Source organism: Macrobrachium rosenbergii, chromosome 4 (genome assembly GCF_040412425.1).
Source record: "Macrobrachium rosenbergii isolate ZJJX-2024 chromosome 4, ASM4041242v1, whole genome shotgun sequence".
Lineage (NCBI taxonomy): Eukaryota > Metazoa > Arthropoda > Malacostraca > Decapoda > Palaemonidae > Macrobrachium > Macrobrachium rosenbergii.
The window spans coordinates 30,416,524-30,438,233 of record NC_089744.1 but is presented as its reverse complement, the minus strand read 5'-3'; the positions used below and the strand labels follow the sequence as shown (position 1 = coordinate 30,438,233).

Genomic DNA, 21,710 nt, shown 5'->3' with positions numbered 1-21,710 from the left:
ACTTTATTATTCAATGGTTACAAAAAATCTAAAACATTATGTAGTCTGCCAAATTCTTCTTAAGATCACTACCACAGAAACTTGTATATAATGATTGGTGTCTCTGTTCTTGTCCGAATTTCTTTCTTTTATTAGGAAGGGTTATCAATTTTTATTTTATTTATTGTACATACATAAAATTCTAATACAGAGTGATCTTCATTACATTCTATCTATGCCTCATCACAATGTGTGCTATACTGTATACAATAAAGTACTTTTTACCAATCATCATTTTCGTTGAGAAACCCACGAGACTGTTATTTTTCTTTATAACTAAAATGAAAGGGATGTCTTTATTTTTAAGGGAAATACATCTTCACCACCAACACCTTGGAAGATTCTTGTTTTCTACATGTCTTTAAGGATAGGAGGTCATCTTTATTCATTCTGAGTCATCTTTACAGAGTACAGTTAAGAATAAGATTTATGCCAACACTAAAAACTGACAAAAGGCCTTCGGAGCATGAAGAGCAGGTTAATTGTGATACTAGTCATGATGGAATGTATTAATTCAAGAAAAAACAATGTCCAAAAATGCATCAAATGAAAATCTAAAACGACTGAGGTAAAGGTATGGTCAAACTTAAATAAGTAAATGCCTAAGTAGCATCCTACTAATCATAAAACTTGAACTGATGTATTCCTGCCAATGTGTATTTTAATAACAATACCTATATACTAAAGGGGTGCAATGACATCACCTTAACTTGACAACAGTCACCGACCTTTAATAGTCTGATTAACAAGAAAAATGAGTAAACCATAAGAACCACTTCCTGATGAGTCAAACTTGCATAAAAACGCATCGATTTCAGAGACACCCATTCAACTTATGCTTTCACTAACAACTATTCCTACTCCCATAGACTGCAGCATGACTGTAACTGGCTTCTACAAATCAATCATATGGTGGAGACACTGAACAAAAACAACAGCACCTACTATCACTTTTATGTCAAGGAATGTTTGCAAAATCTGAAATGGCATAACATTTTGCCTGAATGCTAATCCTTTATTGAAATTTTAATGAGACTGGAAAAAATTAATGCCTTTCTTTTAAGAATGACTGAATAGAACAATAGCTATGACCCATGGAAATGGATATAAAAATTATTTTCATACTTTCTATTTGTGAAAACTTTACCTAAAATAAAATTCTAATGCCTATACTGTACTATTACTATCCATGAATTTTGTATTTATCCTACACTGATGATAAAAAAAACCTGCAAACATTGAGAGTTTCAAGACTAGATTTGAGTCAAAGCGAGTTTCAAGACTAGTTTGAATCAAAGCAAAATGCTTAAAAATACTTTCAAAGTAAAAACATTTTAAAAAAGATAATTTCATGCCCAGTTTGATTTCTTTCACGCATTCCATGAACCTCATTTAATGGAAATGTTATGTGAAGTGCTATGTCTTTGGCCAGCTCATCTGACATTAATTTTTTGAATATTGAACATAACAAGCATTCTTAAAGGCAAATGTAACCTTTTTGGCTGAAAAGACTTAAGTAAGGAGAATGGTAATCTTTTAATTATAAATCATTTGCCTACTACGAGATTTCCTTTGGTACTCTTAGCTTACATTTATATTCATCATCAAAACATTCACCTACTCTAATTTCAAGATACTAGATCTCTGAATGTCTACTACTGGATACTATCTTCGTTCTCAATTCAGATTTATTATTCTGATGTAATCTCTACCTCAATCAGACTTCTTACATGCATTCCAAGAAAAATGCCTCCTAATTAAACAACTGAAAAACTACTGAGCTGTAGCAAATATATGAGAGACTGTCAAATTACCCACAAAGAGCAATCTACAAAAGAAGGAAATGAAGAGTAAATACAAGTACTACAGAAAGGAAACCAAATACCAAAACCAATTCCAATAGGACTGCAAAAGGAAGATGGAGAACTGGAAAATGGAGATTCTAAGGTTTGTGAATGATTATTACTAAAAGTGACAAAATAGTTAGTAAAACCATTCTTAATTATCTAATGGGATACATAAAATGATCCACAGTAATAAAAAAATCATCTTTGTGTTTCCTGGTACAAAAACTTATGAAAATTGTCAATATCCTTTTAAATAAACAGGAGAGGAACAAAATTAAAAGTAATGCTGGGATGACTCCATGGTATAAGATGAGAGATTTTACTCCAAGTATGGAAGCCTTGTATATCATGGTTGAAAAATTCAAATGTGTGTTAATTAAATGATAGAAATGACACATGGATATGAAAGTATTGTACCTGAGGCCACGCACTGGGTCCTTATGTGCTTGGAACAGCTTCACATTATTCATGTTCGTCTGCCAATATTTAACAAAGCCACCAGTATCTCCAGTTACCATCCATTGATCGTTGTGGGACCACACCATCGTTCTCACACTACTGTCATGAGCCTGAAAAACTTAATTTTGTCAACCTCTGAATGTGAACATCTGAACATCCAACAACTTAACAAATATATACTACAAATATATGAGAGAGAGAGAGAGAGAGAGAGAGAGAGAGAGAGAGAGAGAGAGAGAGAGAGAGAGAGAGAGAGAGTGTGTGTGTGTGTGTGTGTGTGTGTGTGTGTGTGTGTGTGTGTGTGTGTGTGTGTGTGTGTGTTTTTTTAGCATGAAAGGCCCTTTCTTGCTCTACTATCCAACACTGTTAAATTTGTAAATAAATAGATATACAGTATGCACACATTTACAAATTATAAATCCTGACAAGTTTTAACTTTGAGATACCATTACCAGGATATATTTTGGCAGAAATGTACATTATAAATGATAGGGTGACACTACAAATGTATAAAAAACTGCTGAAAAAATTAGTACCTGTCACTGGAAGGAATGCTAAACTTAATCTTGACAAGAGGTCAGTGCTCCAGAGACTACACATTTTTGCTATTACTCAAGATATATACCACCTCATCCTATCCTTGGGCCACTGTAAACCTCCCTTTTGTTGTGATTTTTGTACTTTGTGACAGTTAAAGAAAAAATTGTATCCACACCCTAAATAAGAATCCCTGATGAAATTTATGTACCACAGATGACAGAATAGTACTACAACTTGAGAGGTCAAAACAAAATTAACTATGCTGACAGTAGTCATAATCCCACATATAAATGAAATGTGACAAAAAAGATGTACAGTAGCCATATAAGCTCATGAAAGCATACTCTTGTTGGTAAATTTAATTACAATAAAAAGCTACAAATACTAACAGTATTAGCCAACAGATAAAATAATATAAACTTACTTGTAGAATTGTTTCAAAATTGAAGGTCAATCCATTCCAAAGAGTGAATTCCCCAGAGGAAGCCCCTGTTACAAGTCTCCTCCCTTCTGGTGTCCATGCCAAGCAGAATATTGGACACTGAAAAGAAAATGCACAAGTAGTTATAACTGGCCGAGAATTATAAAATCTTCCAATTTTCTTTAGTGTTACCACAATACATACATGTACAAACAATCATCTCTCCAAGGCATAAAACTCCTCTCACTATCTGGGTTGTCATCAGGCCTGGATCTAAGCTCCCCGCAACTAAAGTGAGTAGGACCCAGGACCTAGGAACTTAGTTGAAATACCACGGCTGGGCCCGGAGGACAAAAGTATCCACTGGACAGGTTATTTACAAAAAGTGCCTCTTGAAATGCTCTATTCAACAAATGTTTGTGACATACAGTCATGGCTCTTTTAAATGTGCACAAAGACCCTTAATGATGAGACAACTACAAAAATCAAGTCTTATGCTAAACTGCCATAAAACTCTAGCCTAAACTTGATATTTACTTTGCCTACTCTATGCATACATATAACTATCTTACCAAGCAATATAAATATAAAAATTATTTTATTTTCACTCACCTTACCTTTATGTGTGCGCAAAGTTACAGCCTCAGTTATGACATTTCACAGCATAGGTTTGTATTTATTTACTACCAGATATAGCTGGTGTAGGATGATAAAAATTTCCTTATACAGTATATGAAACAGTTTTATTTATACCTGTACCTTTTGTTCACAAATGAATGTCTAGCCTAAGATCTTTGTCTTTGGCTGTTGTTGTCCATTTCTGATGTTGAATTTACTTATTGAATATCCTAGGTGCAACAACTCTAAGCCCAAAATGAACCTTAATTCCATTCCTAATATACTGTACTGTAAGCAATACTAAAACCTGTGCACATTTGTTACTGTTCACTTTAAGGTAGTTACTTAAAGTAATCCAAGTATTCTAAGATCGGTTTGCCCTCATTATAATCACCAAACCCATAAAATGTTAACCTATGGGCTGGTGTGGATTTTGAAATTCACATGGGGGTGACAGCCATAACCTCTACGAATTTGAAAGGGCAATTATTTTGTTACTTATTTACATGGGATGTTTAAAAAGAAAAAATTGAGTTTTTAGCCTGTTGCTACATGGCTTATGCTGAACTAGACTTGATTACATAATCTTATGTTTATCAAAAATGTGAATGATCTTGCTTTTTTAAAAGTAAATGCCTACAGGAAATGCTAACTAAATACTGTTAAAGCACAGTACTGTACTGTAATAAAGTAAATAAACATAGCATAAAATGGCAATAAGTATACATGGATAAGCCTAGCAAACTTACAATGACAAAACTTCACTCTACGTTCTTCTCTGTTCTGTGATCTTTCTGTTTGAACTTCTGTCAAGTCTAAGCCTTCTCCTATCCCATTTCTCTATAATTTCCTGCCCCTTAAAGGAGGTCTTTGTCCTGCTATTTCCTTATCTAGGTCTATACTTCACAGGGGATGAGTACCACTAACCCCCCCGCCAATAGCTCAAATCCACAAATACTTAAAACCCCCTCTAAAAACAGTTATAGCTGCCTATTTTGATAGTCCAAACCACAAAAAAAACAATCCTCTAAAAATGCTTATACCTTAATATTTTAAAAGTTTTATCACAAAAAGTGCATTTAGTCAAGAAAATGACATGAAAATACAGTAATTTGTGAATATTTCTCAATGAAAAACACAGCAAATTGGCAAATTTTCCACGAATAATGTGTATATATGTTCCACAGAGAAATCCGTGAATAGGTGAAGACGTGAATCCAGAACCACAAATAGGTGGGAGTACAGTGTAATCTCAATATATCTAAAAATCCATATGTAACAAAATATCAAGCAACTGTTTTTTGCCTAATTTCAGATAATTATGATTGTATCATATCTTCTGTACAAATGTATACTGTATATGTATATACATGTATGCTAAATGCAGCATGCCTAACTTCTACACAAAAATCTAAAGATTTAGTTCTGAAGCTGAAGGAAAATATCCACAGACAATAATACTGAAGCTCACTGTGACTGGCAGAACAGACAGTTAAGCTGAAATGTTTGTGCAAGTGTATTTTCAACTTTTTCCACTCATGGAGTGGGTAATTTTGATTTTATTGTCTCATTACTTAACTAAGTTTTACGAGAGAGCAATGCTAGGATGACACTTTTGCATACATGGACAGTACTTGAAAATATAAGATTAACAATTTTAAAAATAAAAATGAGTTCTCAAAAGATCTCTGACAAAAAGGCAATAGGACACAAGAGAGGGATAAAATGTTTTTGATTGTGATGACAACAATGATAAAAAGTTGCATCTCAGGTCTGTTAGAGTAATACTACACACTGGCCCATCAGCAGCAAGATGGCGCCAAAACAATTATACGTTATAATACACATCAAAACATCTGGCTATGAATCACATATCAGAAGTACATTAATTTCCCAATTATTTGCTTTTCCATATTCCATAGTAGGCAACTATTCTCTCAGACACACACACACACTTTTCTTATGTGTGCAATACCCTTATAAGTTTTATATGCATATTCAACATTACATTCACAGAAGTTGAATCAGTAGCGATATTACCTGAGAGAGAGAGAGAGAGAGAGAGAGAGAGAGAGAGAGAGAGTGTGTGTGTGAGTGTGTGTGTGTGTGTGTGTGTGTGTGTGTGTGTGTGTGTGTGTGTGTGTGTGTGTGTGTGTGTGTGTGTGTGTGTGTGTGTGTGTGTGTGTGTGTGTGTGTGTGTGTGTGTGTGTGTGTGTGTGTGTGTGTGCTACTTAGTTTTACTGCCTTCAGTCTAGCAAGGAGCATAAGTTAGTACAAGTCATCAGCCACTTCTTGCGAAATTGCATAGTGCACCTTTCAATCTATCTACTGTATTAGGCCATATTTACCTGGGTGTGAAAACCACACTGGTGAGATATAATCTATGACTGGGCAAATCAGTGACATCCACAGCATGTGCACCTCTTTTTGAATAAGTTCTTTGTGTCCTTGCCATCTCCTTATGGCAGTTTGCTATGCTTCTTATATGGATAGACTATGTTAATTCATCAGAGATGATAACTCCTGGATCTTTATTTGGTGCCTTATCGTAATGGTATTTCCAGCTAGGTGAACTTAATGATCGAAATTTCTTGATTTCTTACCATTGTGTATGTATTCAAATTTGTCCCAGTTAAAGGTTACTTGTTCATCTGTGCACAAGAACAAACAATACTACCTAGTTCATTTTTAAACTATTCAGTTTTCATAAGTCAGATAAGGGTGAGACAGGGGAATTGTTGGGGAAATTATATAAATAAGCTTTACATTATACATAATAAGCTTTGCATGTTATCAGACTGGAATATTAGGCCAAAGGCCAAGCACTGAGACTTTGAGGTCATTCCGCACTGAAAAGAATGATAAAACAATTATTAGAAGAGGGTGGACAGTAAGATGGTAGAAACAGAATATAGATGGAGGTACATGTATAGTAGAAGGAATGAAAGGGATTGCAACTACGGGCCACAGGAATGCTGTAAAGAACTTCAAGTAATGCCTACAGTGTACTCTGTGAGGTGCACTGATAGCACTAACCCCCTACGGGACTCTGTACGAACAAAGCCGAAAACAGTTTCTTGCAGTACATCAGATATGAACTGGGCTGGTTTGGAAAACGCTTCATTAACCGATACATGAAGCATTCAACTGAAGAAGAAATTATTTAACCAGGCTTCTACAGGTCTACCTATTCACTGTTCTTTGAATTTATTGCACAATATGACGAGACCAACTTTGTCAAAAACCTTGAGAAAGTTTAGATAAAGCACCAATTTCACAGCAAATTCCAGGATGCTGATTACTGAATATGGTTTAGCTGTGATACTGTAGATTTCCCCTATATAAAGTCATGTTGGCTGACAGGGAGACTGTTATTGGTGAGGTGTTTGACAATTGCACAAAGATTTTTATAAAGTGTGTATTTAGCGATATAAGATAGTACAATTTCAGGAGATCACTTCCACCTTCAGGCTTTAGTGCTGGACAAATAACAGAAGTCTGAAGAATATTTGCACTGCCATTATTTGTTAATTCTTGCAATAGCAAACACATGGACCTCCTTGGTTCTCTTATGTAGGATGTCAATAGTAATGCCAGGAATATCACTGGTCTTGCAGCAGAATTAATTCTGGGAAGTGCTGATTTCATAGTCAATTTTTATAGTACCAAGAGTTCACTGCCATTAGAGTAATTTCAAAGAATGTAGCTGATTGTCTATTTTGTGATTGAGCTATGAAAAGTTACGTACATCTTAGTTTAACCAGATCACTGAGCTGATTAACAGCTCTCCTAGGGCTGGCCCGAAGGATTAGATTTATTTTACGTGGCTAAGAACCAATTGGTTACCTAGCAACGGGACCTACAGCTTATTGAGCTATGAGGCCAATTATAGAGATGATTGCTGCTCTAACAGGCATTCACAAATCTGTTCAGTGATGCAATAGGAATCAAAGGATCCATTTACTTCAGAAGGGGCAAATCTATCCTTCAATCTTGATGTTTGCATGTATATTAAAGTAACTTTAAACTGTATTGTACATTATTCTCTACTGCAATGTTTTCCTTGTTTTGTTTTTGGACTGTCTGCCATATTTCAGCTGTTATCTTATGTTCTTGGCTTGAGTTTAGGGGTGTCAATCTTATGAGTTTTCAGTTTCCTTTTTCTCTTGCATCTCCCAGATTTGTAGATTGTCCTTCCTGGAAGATTCTTATAATTCAGACATAATTTCTCTAACACACTGCAGACTTTTGTTATAATAACTTGAAGGATCTCAGATCACTGCGACAACTGGCGATAAAAAGGGATTCATATCTTTTAATATTAAACCCAAATACTCTAACAGAACAGCTTGACCGAAATATGCGACACCTGTAATCTACAAAGAATAACATCTCAAGGTAACAAACAATGCTTAATATAGTGCTTTATACACAATTCTCAAAACATCATGTGGAACCCCTTTGCACCCCATCTTACCAAAACTTAACCTCCACAAGGCTAATCAAACATTGAAATCCCTCAAATCAATAAATCTAGTCTACAATGCAACATATAAATTCTATACACATCACTGAAATCCCTCAAATTAATAAATAAAGAGTCTACAATGCAACAGATAAACCCTATATACATCTCTAGATATATTCCCATATATATAATACTAGATATATAAATCTCTCAAGGAGCAGGTGAGTCCTGTTTCACCAAAGAAAAGGCTAAGATTAACACCACCGAAATAAAGCCATGCCCTTGGTACTGCCGCTGAAATAACAGTAATCAAACAGACTTAAGAAATTAATGGAATCCAAGAACCAAGACAAGAAAACAAAACACTACAGAACATAAAAAACTACCAAAAATTTTTCGTATTCCATATGCCCCTCCACCTCCCATGGCAAGAATCTCTAATAAATAATGACCTTGCAAATATTTCCATTCTGCAATGAAATTGAAACAAAGCAAATAAAGGAAGCTATAAAAGACTGGTTACACAATTCCCTTTCAAATCAACTATTTTAGGTTATCAGCTAATGAAGCATTATGGAAACCAGAAAAGTCATATCAACTGTTCCACAAGGAAGTTCTGGACTTGTTCTCTTTATCATTATGATCTTTGCAGTCCTAAGCAGGGATATAATGCATTACTACCCCAATACTATTCTCCTTGCATTTTAAGACATTTTCATCTATTCAATAATTTATTTTTCCTTTTTAATAAGTGAGGTCTCTTCTTTATTTCCCTTTACCTCTTCTTACTTCTTCCTACTGAACACCATATTCTTTGTAAGCTTTAATTTCAAGTCAATGGCCCCTGTGGGCTTGTTCCAAAAGAATAGGGTTCAGATTCTGAAAATATTAATAATATAGACAAAACTCCTTTATACAGTACAGTATCTCTTTACTGACAATTCCTGTGTCTCAGTAATAATGGATTTATATGAAAACTGTGAACTTCTATATGGGACAAATTTGAACACACACTTGGAAATAAAATCAATTAATATCTTGACCTGGATGGACATGCCATTATAATAAAATGTCAAATTTATTAATCAATTTGTATTTTGCATAGCTAACAAACCTGCAGTCTTAACTTATAGATGGGTAATTCTTCTAGCGCCAGCTGGAAACCAGTAAAAATAACAAACAAGGAATTGGTGGCAACAAGGTAGGCCGATAGGCCTAGGTGGCAACCGTCAAGTTCCTTCGCACATGTATCGATGGAATGACGCATCAGTTTCTTCCATCCCAGGAAACTTGATTGAGGGGTGGCTAGAGGTGGGCCATATGAGCTAAGACCACAGGTTTGTTAGCTATGGAAAATATAAATTGATTAATTAATTTGTCATTTGTTCATATGTGAACAAACCTGGGTCCTAACTTACAGATACTCATTTTTGGAGGGAAGAAAGAAAGTCTGGAACCAACTGGAGGTTCAGCATACCTGGTAACTATCCCTGGCTTATAGAGGACTATGGAAGGGAACCAATGCCCCTAACTTATTAAATAAGTGATTATTTAGCAGTCAGACTTCTGGGAATCCGTACAATGTGATGAGACAATGTAGGAGAAGTTAAATGGCTATATTTGTAAATTACAAACGTTTGTGGCCACCAATAATTTGCTATCAATCCTCTCTCTCCTTGCTAGAGAGAAGAAGGATTTGCTTTTGCCAAGAGAGGAAGGACTTGCTTCTGCCAGTTTTATATTTTTAAAGGAATAAGCAAAACTTAAATTAAAAGGTCACAGTCTCACTAATATCAGACCCAATCCAGCACATGATGGAATGATTTCTTCACCTACTGGGTAGAGAAGAAAAGAAAGGAAACTGAAAGAGACCAGCCATCCCATTCATTCTCTCTTTCATACCATCATCGTAGGTAAAGATACAAACTTCCGGCTAGGGGCACTGAATGAGTTAAACAACCTATTGGGCAGCCACCACCAGACCCAATTAAAGTGTCCAGGACCTGTGGGCAACATCCTGCAGATAGAAGGAAGTGAAGGTGGTCTGACAAAGCCATGTGCCAGCCTTCAAAATCCTTTGAACACAAAAGTTCTTTTTAAATGTCTAAGAAGGGCCTAGCCTCCTAACATCATTTGCTCTTGCATGCACTGTTAGGACTGGAGCATGAAGTTGAGCCATAGGCTTGTCTGACACTCTCACGCGGCCAAAAGGAGATCGTATTCTTGGATACTTCTTTCTTGTTCCAGCCAGTGCTAAGGAAAAATCTTCTGCACCCTGGTCGGAGATGGAGAGTCCTTTTCCGGTTGCAGCGTAGTGCTTTTACAGGGCCAAGGAGCAATTCATCCAGATCAATCAACTAAGTCATTAAGAGATGGAATTCAGAAGGAATCAAATCTACCATCATGACAAGAGGGATTTTGGGTCTTAGCCACAAATTCCGGGGACAAATTTGAAGGCTACAGATGTCCAATCCATCGTATGTTTGACATCATAGGATGGGCCATGGAGTTCACCAACTCGCTTTGAGGAGGCCAGAACCAGCAGGAAATCCACCTTGAGAGTCAGGTTCCTATTTGACACAGAGGCTCAAATGGGGCAAGGGTGAGGCTGCCCAGTACCAAAGTCAGGTCCCAACTGGGTGGTCTAAGCTCTTTTGGAGGACAAGACTGCTTAAAGCTTTTGAGAAGCATTAAGATCTCCCACAAAGCAGAAAGATCGACATCCTTTGTTCATAAAACTGCATTCAAGGCAGCTCTGTAGCCCTTGATGGAAGACACGGAAATTTGCTTCTCTCTGCTGTGAAAAACGAGGAAATCTGCTACTTGCTGAACAGAAGCTCCGATTGGAGATAGAGAGACCCTGTCGACGACACCAACCAAAGTAAACAGCCCACTTGCCTTGGTACACGGCTGAAGAAGATCATCTGAGATAGCCAGACATCTCCGACGCTACTCTGCAAAAGCCTCTCGCTCGGAGAAGATACTGGATAGTCTCCAACCGTGAAGCGACAGGGATTCTACCGAGTGGTGGAATCTCTGGAAGTGGGGTTGACACAGAAGGTTGTGCCACGTGGAAATCTCTCTTGGAGCTTCTGATAGCAGGGTTAGGAGATCAGGGAACCATTCCGCGTGGGGCCACATGGGAGCAACTAGGGTCATTCTGAGGTTCTGAGAGGGCATTACATTGCTCAGAACTTGACAGATTAGGCAAAATGGAGAGAAGGCACAGACCTTCAGATTGTCCCAGGAGTGTTGCAGGGCATTCACTGCCACTGCAAATGGATCTGGAACCATGGAACAGAAGACCTGGGAATCATCATCTCTGATGACCTACCATGGTCTACACACATCGAATGACTCATGCTAACTGTTGTAAGCAGACATCATAGATACTGAGTCATTCTGAGAGACAGACAATACCACGAGCAAGCTATGGGTTACATAGGTTAGACAAATTATTTAGTACTGCTCACCAGTACAGTCCCCAACCAACTAGCTATGTTCTGACAGACTAGAAGGTGTGCTCAGAAGCATCCAGTGTAAGCAAGAACACTAAATTCTACACAGAGTATATAAATGTCTGAGGGTTTAGTTTCAAAAATATCAACATCACCATGGAACTAGTAACCTCTGTCATTCAGTTCTACCATAACTCTCCAACTAGTGTTAGATGCTCTCTGCTCCAATCAGTTCTACAGTATATGAAAAAACTGGTTGTGTACCATCATTTGGTCTTCCTGCCTCTAACTTAATAAACTGGCTCCCTCAATGCATATTAGCTAACATAAAAAAATCAATGGACATTTAAACAATCTAGACATTCTTGAATATCCTACGCATGAGCCAAGACGCAATGTCACCAATCATTTCAGCGACTCAGACACAGCACAATTCCTACTCAACAAGGATTCTTGTATACAATGTCTAAATCAGAGCTAAGATCACTGCTTTCAACAACTGCAACAAATAATGTAAGTTTACTCAGGAGAGACATACACACACACACTCTCAATAATTGATATGTACCATTGCTTTCAACAACTGCAACAAATAATGTAAAAGTCTACTCAGGAGAGAGACATGCACACTCAATAATTGTTATGTAACACATCTGACTCTACATATGGGAGGGCAACAATGAGGTATTTCCTCATTCCCAGAGGACTGCAGTCGATCTACAGGTAAAATCTCTGGAATGAATATTAATTTTTCCTTTTTATCCTTTTTATTTCATTTTCCACTTCTCTTTCATTACATAATTTTCTTATAAAGCATATTTAAACGAATACATGTTTTACTAGCAAGGTAATTATTGGAATTTCAATTACAGAAATAAGCAAGCTGGTAAATTAAATAAAATTTCATATTTCCAAATTTTTTACTTGCTAATGTAAATGTACACTTTTTTTTTGTTTATTTGCTAATGTAAATGTTCAAATTTTTTAAAGAGTTCTCTGACACTAGGAAAAACTCACATAATCAAATATGCCTAAATCTGCCTGTCACTTGTTTTCCTTTGATATTTATTTACTGCCTTTGCAATTTGAAAAATGTAGTTTAGGATTATGGAAAATGTTTTCAGTTTATTATAAAGTGGGTCCCCTCTTACCTGAAGATTAACAATCACGGCTTCAGTTAGTCACAGGATTTTCTGCGGACCACATCTCCGAATATATCGGGGATAATTCGCCACTTTGCAAATTTGTGTTACATATATCCAAATACATCGCGGGAAATTCACCACTTTGCGGATATTGAAACACTTTAGTAAATATCATTTCAACCACCTTAACACTTTCCTGTCCAATTGACGTAATATTACGCAATACTCCCCTACCCCACTTCTTTTCTGACTAACATAATTTTACGTAAAATTTACCAACATTTTTTATGCGTGTGGTAGGGTAAATTTTTTTATTTTCGGACAGTTGGTGGTTTCCATAGGCTAAAGCATACCTTGGACCGTGTAACTCAGGCATCAATATGCCAGGCAAGCAGTTCTATACTGCGCATACGCAAAATCCCTGGCATAGTAAATTTCTCACAATGAAATCAGCTGATCCTACCCACGCTTCTCTCTCGTATCTTACATTTTTTTTTATAAAATGTAGGATTACATTGTTGGAAACACTCTGTTTCGTACCCTCTTTTTCTATAAATTTTTTAGTTCCTCTACTGTGCATGCGCAAATCACTGGCATAGTAAAATTTTCACAATGACATCAGCTGATCCCACCCACGCAGGCCTGGCAGGCCACACTTCTGTCAGAGACCATGCGTACGAGGTTCGGTAAGCACGTGTGGCTGTTTACATACAGTGACGTCAATCGAGAACAGTTTCCAACATGCTTTCGCAAAGTTTTTACGGTAAAACTAGCGGAAAACGCGTTAGTGCATCACATAAGAGACGTCTGGATTTTAGGCAGGGCTCTGAATCTCATTTTCATTATTATATATATCGATATTTAGAGAATTTTGTTGGCTTTCTCATAAAAATAATTCATTCACCTAACTGTTATAGCTTTTGAGCTACTTAACGATAATGTTGACAACGGTAACATTTTTTTAGTTTTGAACAGCTTATAATGTCAAAATGAAACTGTTGCAGTTACAAAGCCATTTTTCTTGACTCTCACTTTATTCCTCAACCTTTCCTCTACATTTTTGTATATTTACAAAGTAATTTCTATCAAAAATATCCGAGCTAGAGCTCTTCAAAAAAAATGTCTAGCGATAATTCTCACCGTATGCCGGGCAGCGCGCTCTGTTTCTTACCCTATTTTCTATCAATTTTTCACCAACTGGACTTATTCGTTTTTCATTCTTTTATATGTCGATATTTAGAGAATTTTGTTGGCTTTCTCATAAAAAATAATTCATTCACCTGTTATAGTTTTTATAACATCAAAATGATACTGTTGCCATTACCAAAGCCATTTTTCTTGACTCTCCCTTTATTCTTCAACTTTTCCTCTACATTTTCGTATATTTACAAAGTAATTTCTATGAAAAATAACCGAGATAGGGCTCTTCAAAAAGATTTTTTGTAGCGATAATTCTCACCATATGCTGGGCAGAGTGCTCTGTTTCTTACCCTCTTTTCTATCAATTTTTTCACCAACTGGACTTATTCGTTTTCCATTGTTTTATATGTCAATATTTAGAGAATTTTGTTGGCTTTTTCATAAAAAATAATTCATTCGCCTAACTCTTATAGCTTTTGAGCCATAGATTTTTGACAACGGTAACTTTTTTTCGTTTCGAAAATAACATCAAAATAAACTAAAAATTTTTTTATTCTTCAAACTTTTCCTCTACATTTTTTACAAAGTATTTAGAAAATAACTGAGACCTCTTAAAAAAATTTTTCTAGCGATAATTCTATGCCTGTTTAAAATATAAACATTTAGAAAACTGGACTTATTCATTTTCCATTGTTTTATATGAATATTTTAGGAACTTTGTTGGCTTTCTCAAAAAAATTTCTATTTTGACTTCTAGAATTTGGGTTACAACGAAAATATAAAAATTATTTTTTTTTCATTAAATAACCACATTTTTTTGTATTTAGAGGCTCTCTTATTCTGCTATTCCAGACATTTAGAAAATTGGGACTCAAAATGAATGTTGTTGGCATAAAATTTCTATTTTTGTGATGTGATAACTAAACAGATATGTAAGTGATGTTAATAAACAGATTTAATATCATTGAAACATTTTACATTAATATCATTTCAAAGTTTAAGATAAAAGTACAGTCACTCAAAAATGTTTTGCAACATGTTCCAGAAGTTTTCGTTCACCTAACAGTAATTTGTTCTTTTGATATTTACAAGGAAATGTAATTTTCTTATTCGATTTTGGTTATTAATCATACAGTTAACAATATAAAAAAGAATGGTGAGTGAAAAATTCATATTACGAAAAATGACGAAACATTATGAAAAATTTCACTTCAGATGATTGGGCAAAAGAGTCAAAGAAGAAACTATATTTCGAATCCAGATAAAAGCTTATTGACTAACAAAATAATACTGAATAATCATCAATGAAATTATATATAGAGAAAGAAAGAAAGAATTCAACCATTATTGTTGTCAAAAACAAAAAACCAAAAATCTCATAACGTCGTATGTTATCGTTTGACTCCACATTCGGGCAGGAAAGTTAAACTAAACTGTCTCACTACTTGCACTGATAAGATGGGTAACAGACTCAGCCACACCATATTATCTCACAGGTCATCGATCATGAGCTTGCATGAGACTATGTTTCTATCGTAGATATTGCTTGGCAGCTTAGCGTAAATAAAACAACCATGTATAGAGTGATACTACAACAGAGAGAACAAGGAAATATTAAAAATTTATTGTAAAAAATGGAGAATGACCCCACTGTTGCATTACTGTTGAGGATCATTTTCAGATGATCACTGTAGGAGCTCCACCTAACCCCTGACAACCGGTGTCGCTATAAAGACAGAATATTACACTCTCCCTTCAAGCTGCTGCTCAAACCATCCCTAACAGGCTAAATGAGACCAAGACATTATTTCATCATATTCCTACCAAGAAACACTTCATATCAGAGAAACACAAAGAATAGACGCTAGGATTTGCGTTACAATATAATCCAGTGGCTGATCATTTCTGTAAGAGTCATCTTTTGCGATGAGGAGGAGACATTCTCCACTGATGAGCATGGTAGTCTTCTTCACTGCTGGCGTTTAACATTAATTAAACTATTGTTGAAGTTCCTGCTAATTTTAATTCTTTAGGAACTTGGATAATAAAAAATAAAAAAATAGGTGTTATATATTCAGTTAACTTCATAAGAAGCATCAAAATGATAGGCCTAAGTAACAATGAAAGAAATCAGAAATTACACATGATAACAGCATTATATATATATATATATATATATATATATATATATATATATATATATATATATATATATATATATATATATATATATATATATATATATATATATATGTGTGTAAGTGTGTGTGCATGTGTGTGTATATATACAGTATACATATATATAAAAGTGCGATTATAGTCTCAGTATTACAAAAATAGTCGTGAAGTTTGTTAGTCTAGTTCAGAATATTTTATATTAAGTTTCACTAGTTACAATATACAAAGGATTAATCATTAAAAAATCTGATTCATAATAATGTGCAAGCAAATCTTTACAAACGTCATATTTGTTGATGTTAATAAGGCTAATAGTTCAACTTATAAGAGTCGTAGGCCTATGTCTACAAAGTTCACACATATGAAGGAGATAAAACAAAGATAGTGATGGCATTTGGGGATGAAAATATTGAAACATAAGAACAGCGATGACCTCTGAAGTATTATAGTAACATCCTTTAATCAAGTAAAGTATGACAACAGTCAACAGTATCAGAAAAAGCCCTGTTTAAGGGAAACTGCAGGTAATTTCTCGGACCCACCACTAGTGTTCAGTTGTTTCATGCGCTTACAACTGAGTTGCCAAATAGTGCCAGATGTCACTATTATAAGCTGTTGTCCGAAAAGTTTTGAAATATGTTGCAAAACATTTTTGAGTGATTGTACATTACAGTAAATCATATGGGTACTCAACAGTGATCAATGTTGCAAGATGATGATGCTGATGAATTAGCTGTGCAGTGCAGACTTCGAGTAATGGCATGCTAGTGCTGCGAAGCTGTTCCCTGACTTTAACATATCAAGAAGTTCTACCTTCTACTGGAGGGTCATAACCTTCCTCTGTCTCTTAGGTTCTTTGCCAGAAGCCTTAGCAGGAGCAGGGAGTTTTGGAGCCATCTTATACACAAACAAAAAGACTTTGCTGAATACTACACAATACAAATGTGGTGTACAACACATGGAAGCAACGCGATGAAGTGAGGTAAAGATGCTTTGTTCCGCGAACTGTGAGTTTGTTGGGTTAAAAAAAAAAAAAAAAAAAAAAAAAAAAAAAAATCAGTATGTATTGATTACTGTATTTTGCTGTGTTTACATTAATATTACAGTACGGTACTGTATTTGAAAATTAGTACAGCACAGTAAATCATTTGTTTTATCATAAATGTATTCATTCACAAAAATACTAACATGAAAATATTTAGATCGACGTGATGTAAACAAACACATCATTTCGTTACTATGTACGTATTGTATAGTACTACAGTAGTTTCATTCCACAAACTTCCCACATATTTCAGATATGCTCTACACTCATTCTAAAACACTTTACTATACTGTACTGTAATATTTCAAAATCATCTTACAGAACACAAAAAAATCAATAAAATGCACAGTTGCGCAGTACACAATACGCAAAGCATGCAATGTGCAATTACCCTGGCCCTCACACAGTTCTCTGCTTAGGTTCAGAGTAGCGTTTGCAGCAAGGTTTAAATTGTGCGTATGTACACTCGGCAAGAAAAGTGAAGATACAGTTTTCTTTAGATTTCTTTCATCGAATTTTAATTTTTTTCTTACAGAAAACACAAAATCTCGGTAAATTTACTCTAGAATATGAAAATACAATGCAAATTATATCATATATGTTAAATCTGCAAAACAAAACGTTCAGATACTTAAAAACACCATGCATGTGCAAGTAATCAGAATTTCTCAGATGACTTCGTTCATAGAGATCTAAAAGATAGTGTATGGATATCTCGGTGTAGTACTTTTTATCAGAATGGCAATATTTACTCGTTTTCCGTTATGAACAGGCTTATTATTGCATCATCATACGAGGTAATGATAATTTCTTTAATTTTTATAGATTCATATTTGTATTTCACGGTGTTAAAGGTCAGCTGAAATTAATGGCAGTAAATGTTGTGACAGCTAGGGCAGGTTGACCCAATCTATTTAAATCCACAAGAGCGTTCTCTATGATGTGCGGAGTACCGCGTTAACTTCAGCGTTGAAAACACAAGTAACTGGATGTTTCTTAACGTTGCCATAGAGTCTCTCTCTCTCTCTCTCTCTCTCTCTCTCTCTCTCTCTCTCTCTCTCTCTCTCTCTCTCTCTCTCTCTCTCCATTGCTAAAACATACTGTACAAATAAAAAAGAAAAGAATAATGAAATGAGTAGCTCTATACTGTACAAATAACACTCTCTCTCAATTGCTAAAATAAAAGAAAATAATGAAAAGAAAAAGAATAATGAAATGTGTAGCTCTACATGTAGGCCTAGGCTTACACAACAGCAACTCTCTCTCTCTCTCTCTCTCTCTCTCTCATTGCTAAAATATACTGTACAAATATAGTATCGCTCAATCTCTAAAAGAAAAAGAATAATGAAATGAGTAACTCTACATGTAGGCCTAGGCTTACACAACAGCAACTCTTTCTCTCTCTTCTCTCTCTCCATTGCTAAAACATACTACTATACAAATAGTCTTGCTCAATCTCTAAAAGAAAAAAAATAATAAATGAGTAGCTCTACATATAGGCCTAGGCTTACACAACAGCAACTCTCTCTCTCTCTCTCTCTCCATAACATTGCATTCGTTCCTTTATTGTTCCCCAAGTTTTTCATTGGACATTGCTCAAATTTTACTCTTGACTTCATTGTGGAAGATCGCGTTTCCGATTATGCAAGCATTCCGTTCATTGTGGTGTCATAAATTCATATGTGCAAGGTTACTTCGTAGATTATGTGGAAAAATGTTTATTTTGCTCAGAACTGTGGCTGCAAATTACAACTTGAACGAATACTGTAAACCTTACTACTGCATTTAAGTATCAATGATTTCAGAACCGTAGAATATGATTGAAAGTTATTGGAGGTCAAGCAAAATACAAACACAATAAGACTGAAGCTCCTCCCCTTTCTAAAGTTGCCAGATGCCTCATTATTTAGCAATATATGTCCGAAGATTAAAAAAACTGTATCTTCACTTTTCTTGCCGAGTGTACATGCGTGACTTATCCTTGTGGATTGTACCACCATAAGATGCCTCCTAAACACCCTGCATCTTCTGCGGCTCATGGGATGGACCCTAAACATGAGAGGAAAGTTAATGATACTGTAAGTTGTGTGATGAAGGGGAAGGGGCACCTCTAGAGGAGATGTAACTCCTCTTCTTTGCTGCGCAGCCGTATCATCATTCATTCATCGGACTGCACAGCTAATTCATCATCATCATCTTCAATCAACATTGATCATTGGTGAGTACCCATAAGACTTAAAATAATCTTAATCTCTCCCTCTCTCTCTCTCTATTGTGAATTACCAATGTTTCCCTTGTAAAAGAAAATGGGACAGCATAAACAGTACTGTACAAAAGAAAATGAGTGTGCCTGAACACTGTACAGTATAGGGGGAACTTAATTAGTTTTCACACACAGGTGTAAGCCATGTATATATTTTTAAGGCTAACATTGTAAGATGACTTTGAAATTATATTAAAGTATTTTAGGATGATACTTTAAGGTATATTTGGTGTTTGAAAGAGTAAAATAGGTAGTAATAAGCAGTAATGAGTGTGCCTGAACACTGTACAGTATAGGGGGAACTTAATTAGTTTTCACACGTAGGTGTAAGCCATGTATATTTTTAAGGCCAACATTGTAAGATGACTTTGAAATGATATTAAAGTATTTTAGGATGATACTTTAAGGTATATTTGGTGTTTGAAGTAGTAAAATAGGCAGTAATAAGCATTTTTAGTGGGGTGGGCCAACTTAATGTGGATTTTTGTTTAATGCAGGTGGTTGTGGTCCCTAACCCCGGCAATTACCAGGGACCCACTGTATACATAAAGAACTTTCTTATTTTAAAAGATAACAAACTTAAAATGTAATTCAGTAATACCTCGATCTTATGCGCTTCGAGTTGAGTGAATTCACAGACACACAAGCTTTTCATTGGAACCTAATTAATTGGCATACGCAATTTTTTCAGACGCGCAACATTTGCAAAATCCTCACGAAACCATGCAGAAGTTGTTATGTTTAATTTTTGAAGTAATTTATAAGTTTTCAAGCTTCTGTGTAAAATTGGTATAAAAATTTATATTATTTTTATTTTTCTACATAAATGCTGTAAGATATAAGGGTAAACTAGCATACTTTATGTTAAAATACAGTAAAATCAATCGAAAACACAAAACAGCTGTCGATGTAAACATCTCCCTCTCTTGGTACTTTAATCTCTCTCTCTGAGATAATAAGAGATTTTTTATGCATATGTAATATATTTATTTGTTTTGTATACAGTAGTTTTATAGATATACGTGACATTACTTGATATTAATTTTTTCATATTTTCCATGCTATAATTACAACTTTCTCCATTTTTATAGTAAATTATTTAAAATTTTAAAAGAATACATGTGGATTCCCAATCTGTTCTCCAACCTTCGGAGCGAGGGGGGGTGTCACCTAACTGTCAATTACCTTGACATATTGACATAATGACTGGGAAGGGGAAAAAATGTTGACCACAGATGGTCAAATAATATATGCTACGGAAGGATACTGAAAAATCTCTCTCTCTCTCTCTCTCTCTTTTTTCCTTCATAAACCATGAATTTCCATCTTTTGATATCTAACAGCTTCTCTCTTTCTCTCTCTTTCCAAAGTTATTCTCTCTTTCTCTGTCATAAATCATGAATAACTCACTCTCTCTCTCTCTCTCTCTGCAATAATTCGTGAATAATTTCACTCTCTTGATATTTGACCTAGGAACAACCCCCTTCTCTCTCCTCTCTCTCTGTACTGTAATGAAATAAGAATTACAGTACGGTATTATAACAACTTTTAAATGAAATTAAAGTGCTTTGGGAGTATTTTTCATATTTAGGGTTTAAACTCTAGAAATAAGTATTTACTGTATGTACAGTAAACGCCCCCGTATTCGCGTTCTCACGATTCATGGACTCGCACATTTGCGGGTTTCTCTGTAGAACTTATCTACCCATTATTCGCGGAAAATTCGCCCATTCGCGGTAGTTTTTCACTGAGAAATATTCACTAATTACTGTATTTTCATATAATTTTCATGAATAAATGCACTTTTTATGATAAAACTATTAAAATACTCAGGTGTAAGCATTTTTACAGGTTTTTATTTTGTGTTTAAACTATCAAAATGGGCAATTCTAAGTGTTTTTATTTGGGTTTTAAGTATCCGCGGATTTTAGCTATTCGTTGGGGTACGCATCCCCGAGAACATGGGGGGTTCACTGTATTAGCATTTTTAGTGACCATACCAAACTTACGCGAATCCTCACCTTACAGGAGGGGTTCTGGAACCTAACCTTGCCTAAGTTCAAGGTATTATTGTGTACAAATGTGTCTG

At 35.3% G+C, this 21,710-nt stretch overlaps 1 protein-coding gene across 5 annotated transcripts in view; it reads right to left on the bottom strand.

The window, feature by feature from the left end:
* Wdr33 (WD repeat domain 33) overlaps nt 1–21,710 on the bottom strand; it is a 147,201-nt gene that overhangs the window by 100,596 nt on the left and 24,895 nt on the right. For all 5 annotated transcript variants that reach the window (XM_067092526.1, XM_067092512.1, XM_067092534.1 and 2 more), the window contains 2 exons: nt 3,310–3,426; nt 2,304–2,455 (listed from right to left, as the gene is read on the bottom strand). In XM_067092526.1, coding sequence (XP_066948627.1) covers nt 2,304–2,455; nt 3,310–3,426 — 269 coding nt within the window. The remainder of the gene's footprint in view (nt 1–2,303; nt 2,456–3,309; nt 3,427–21,710) is intronic.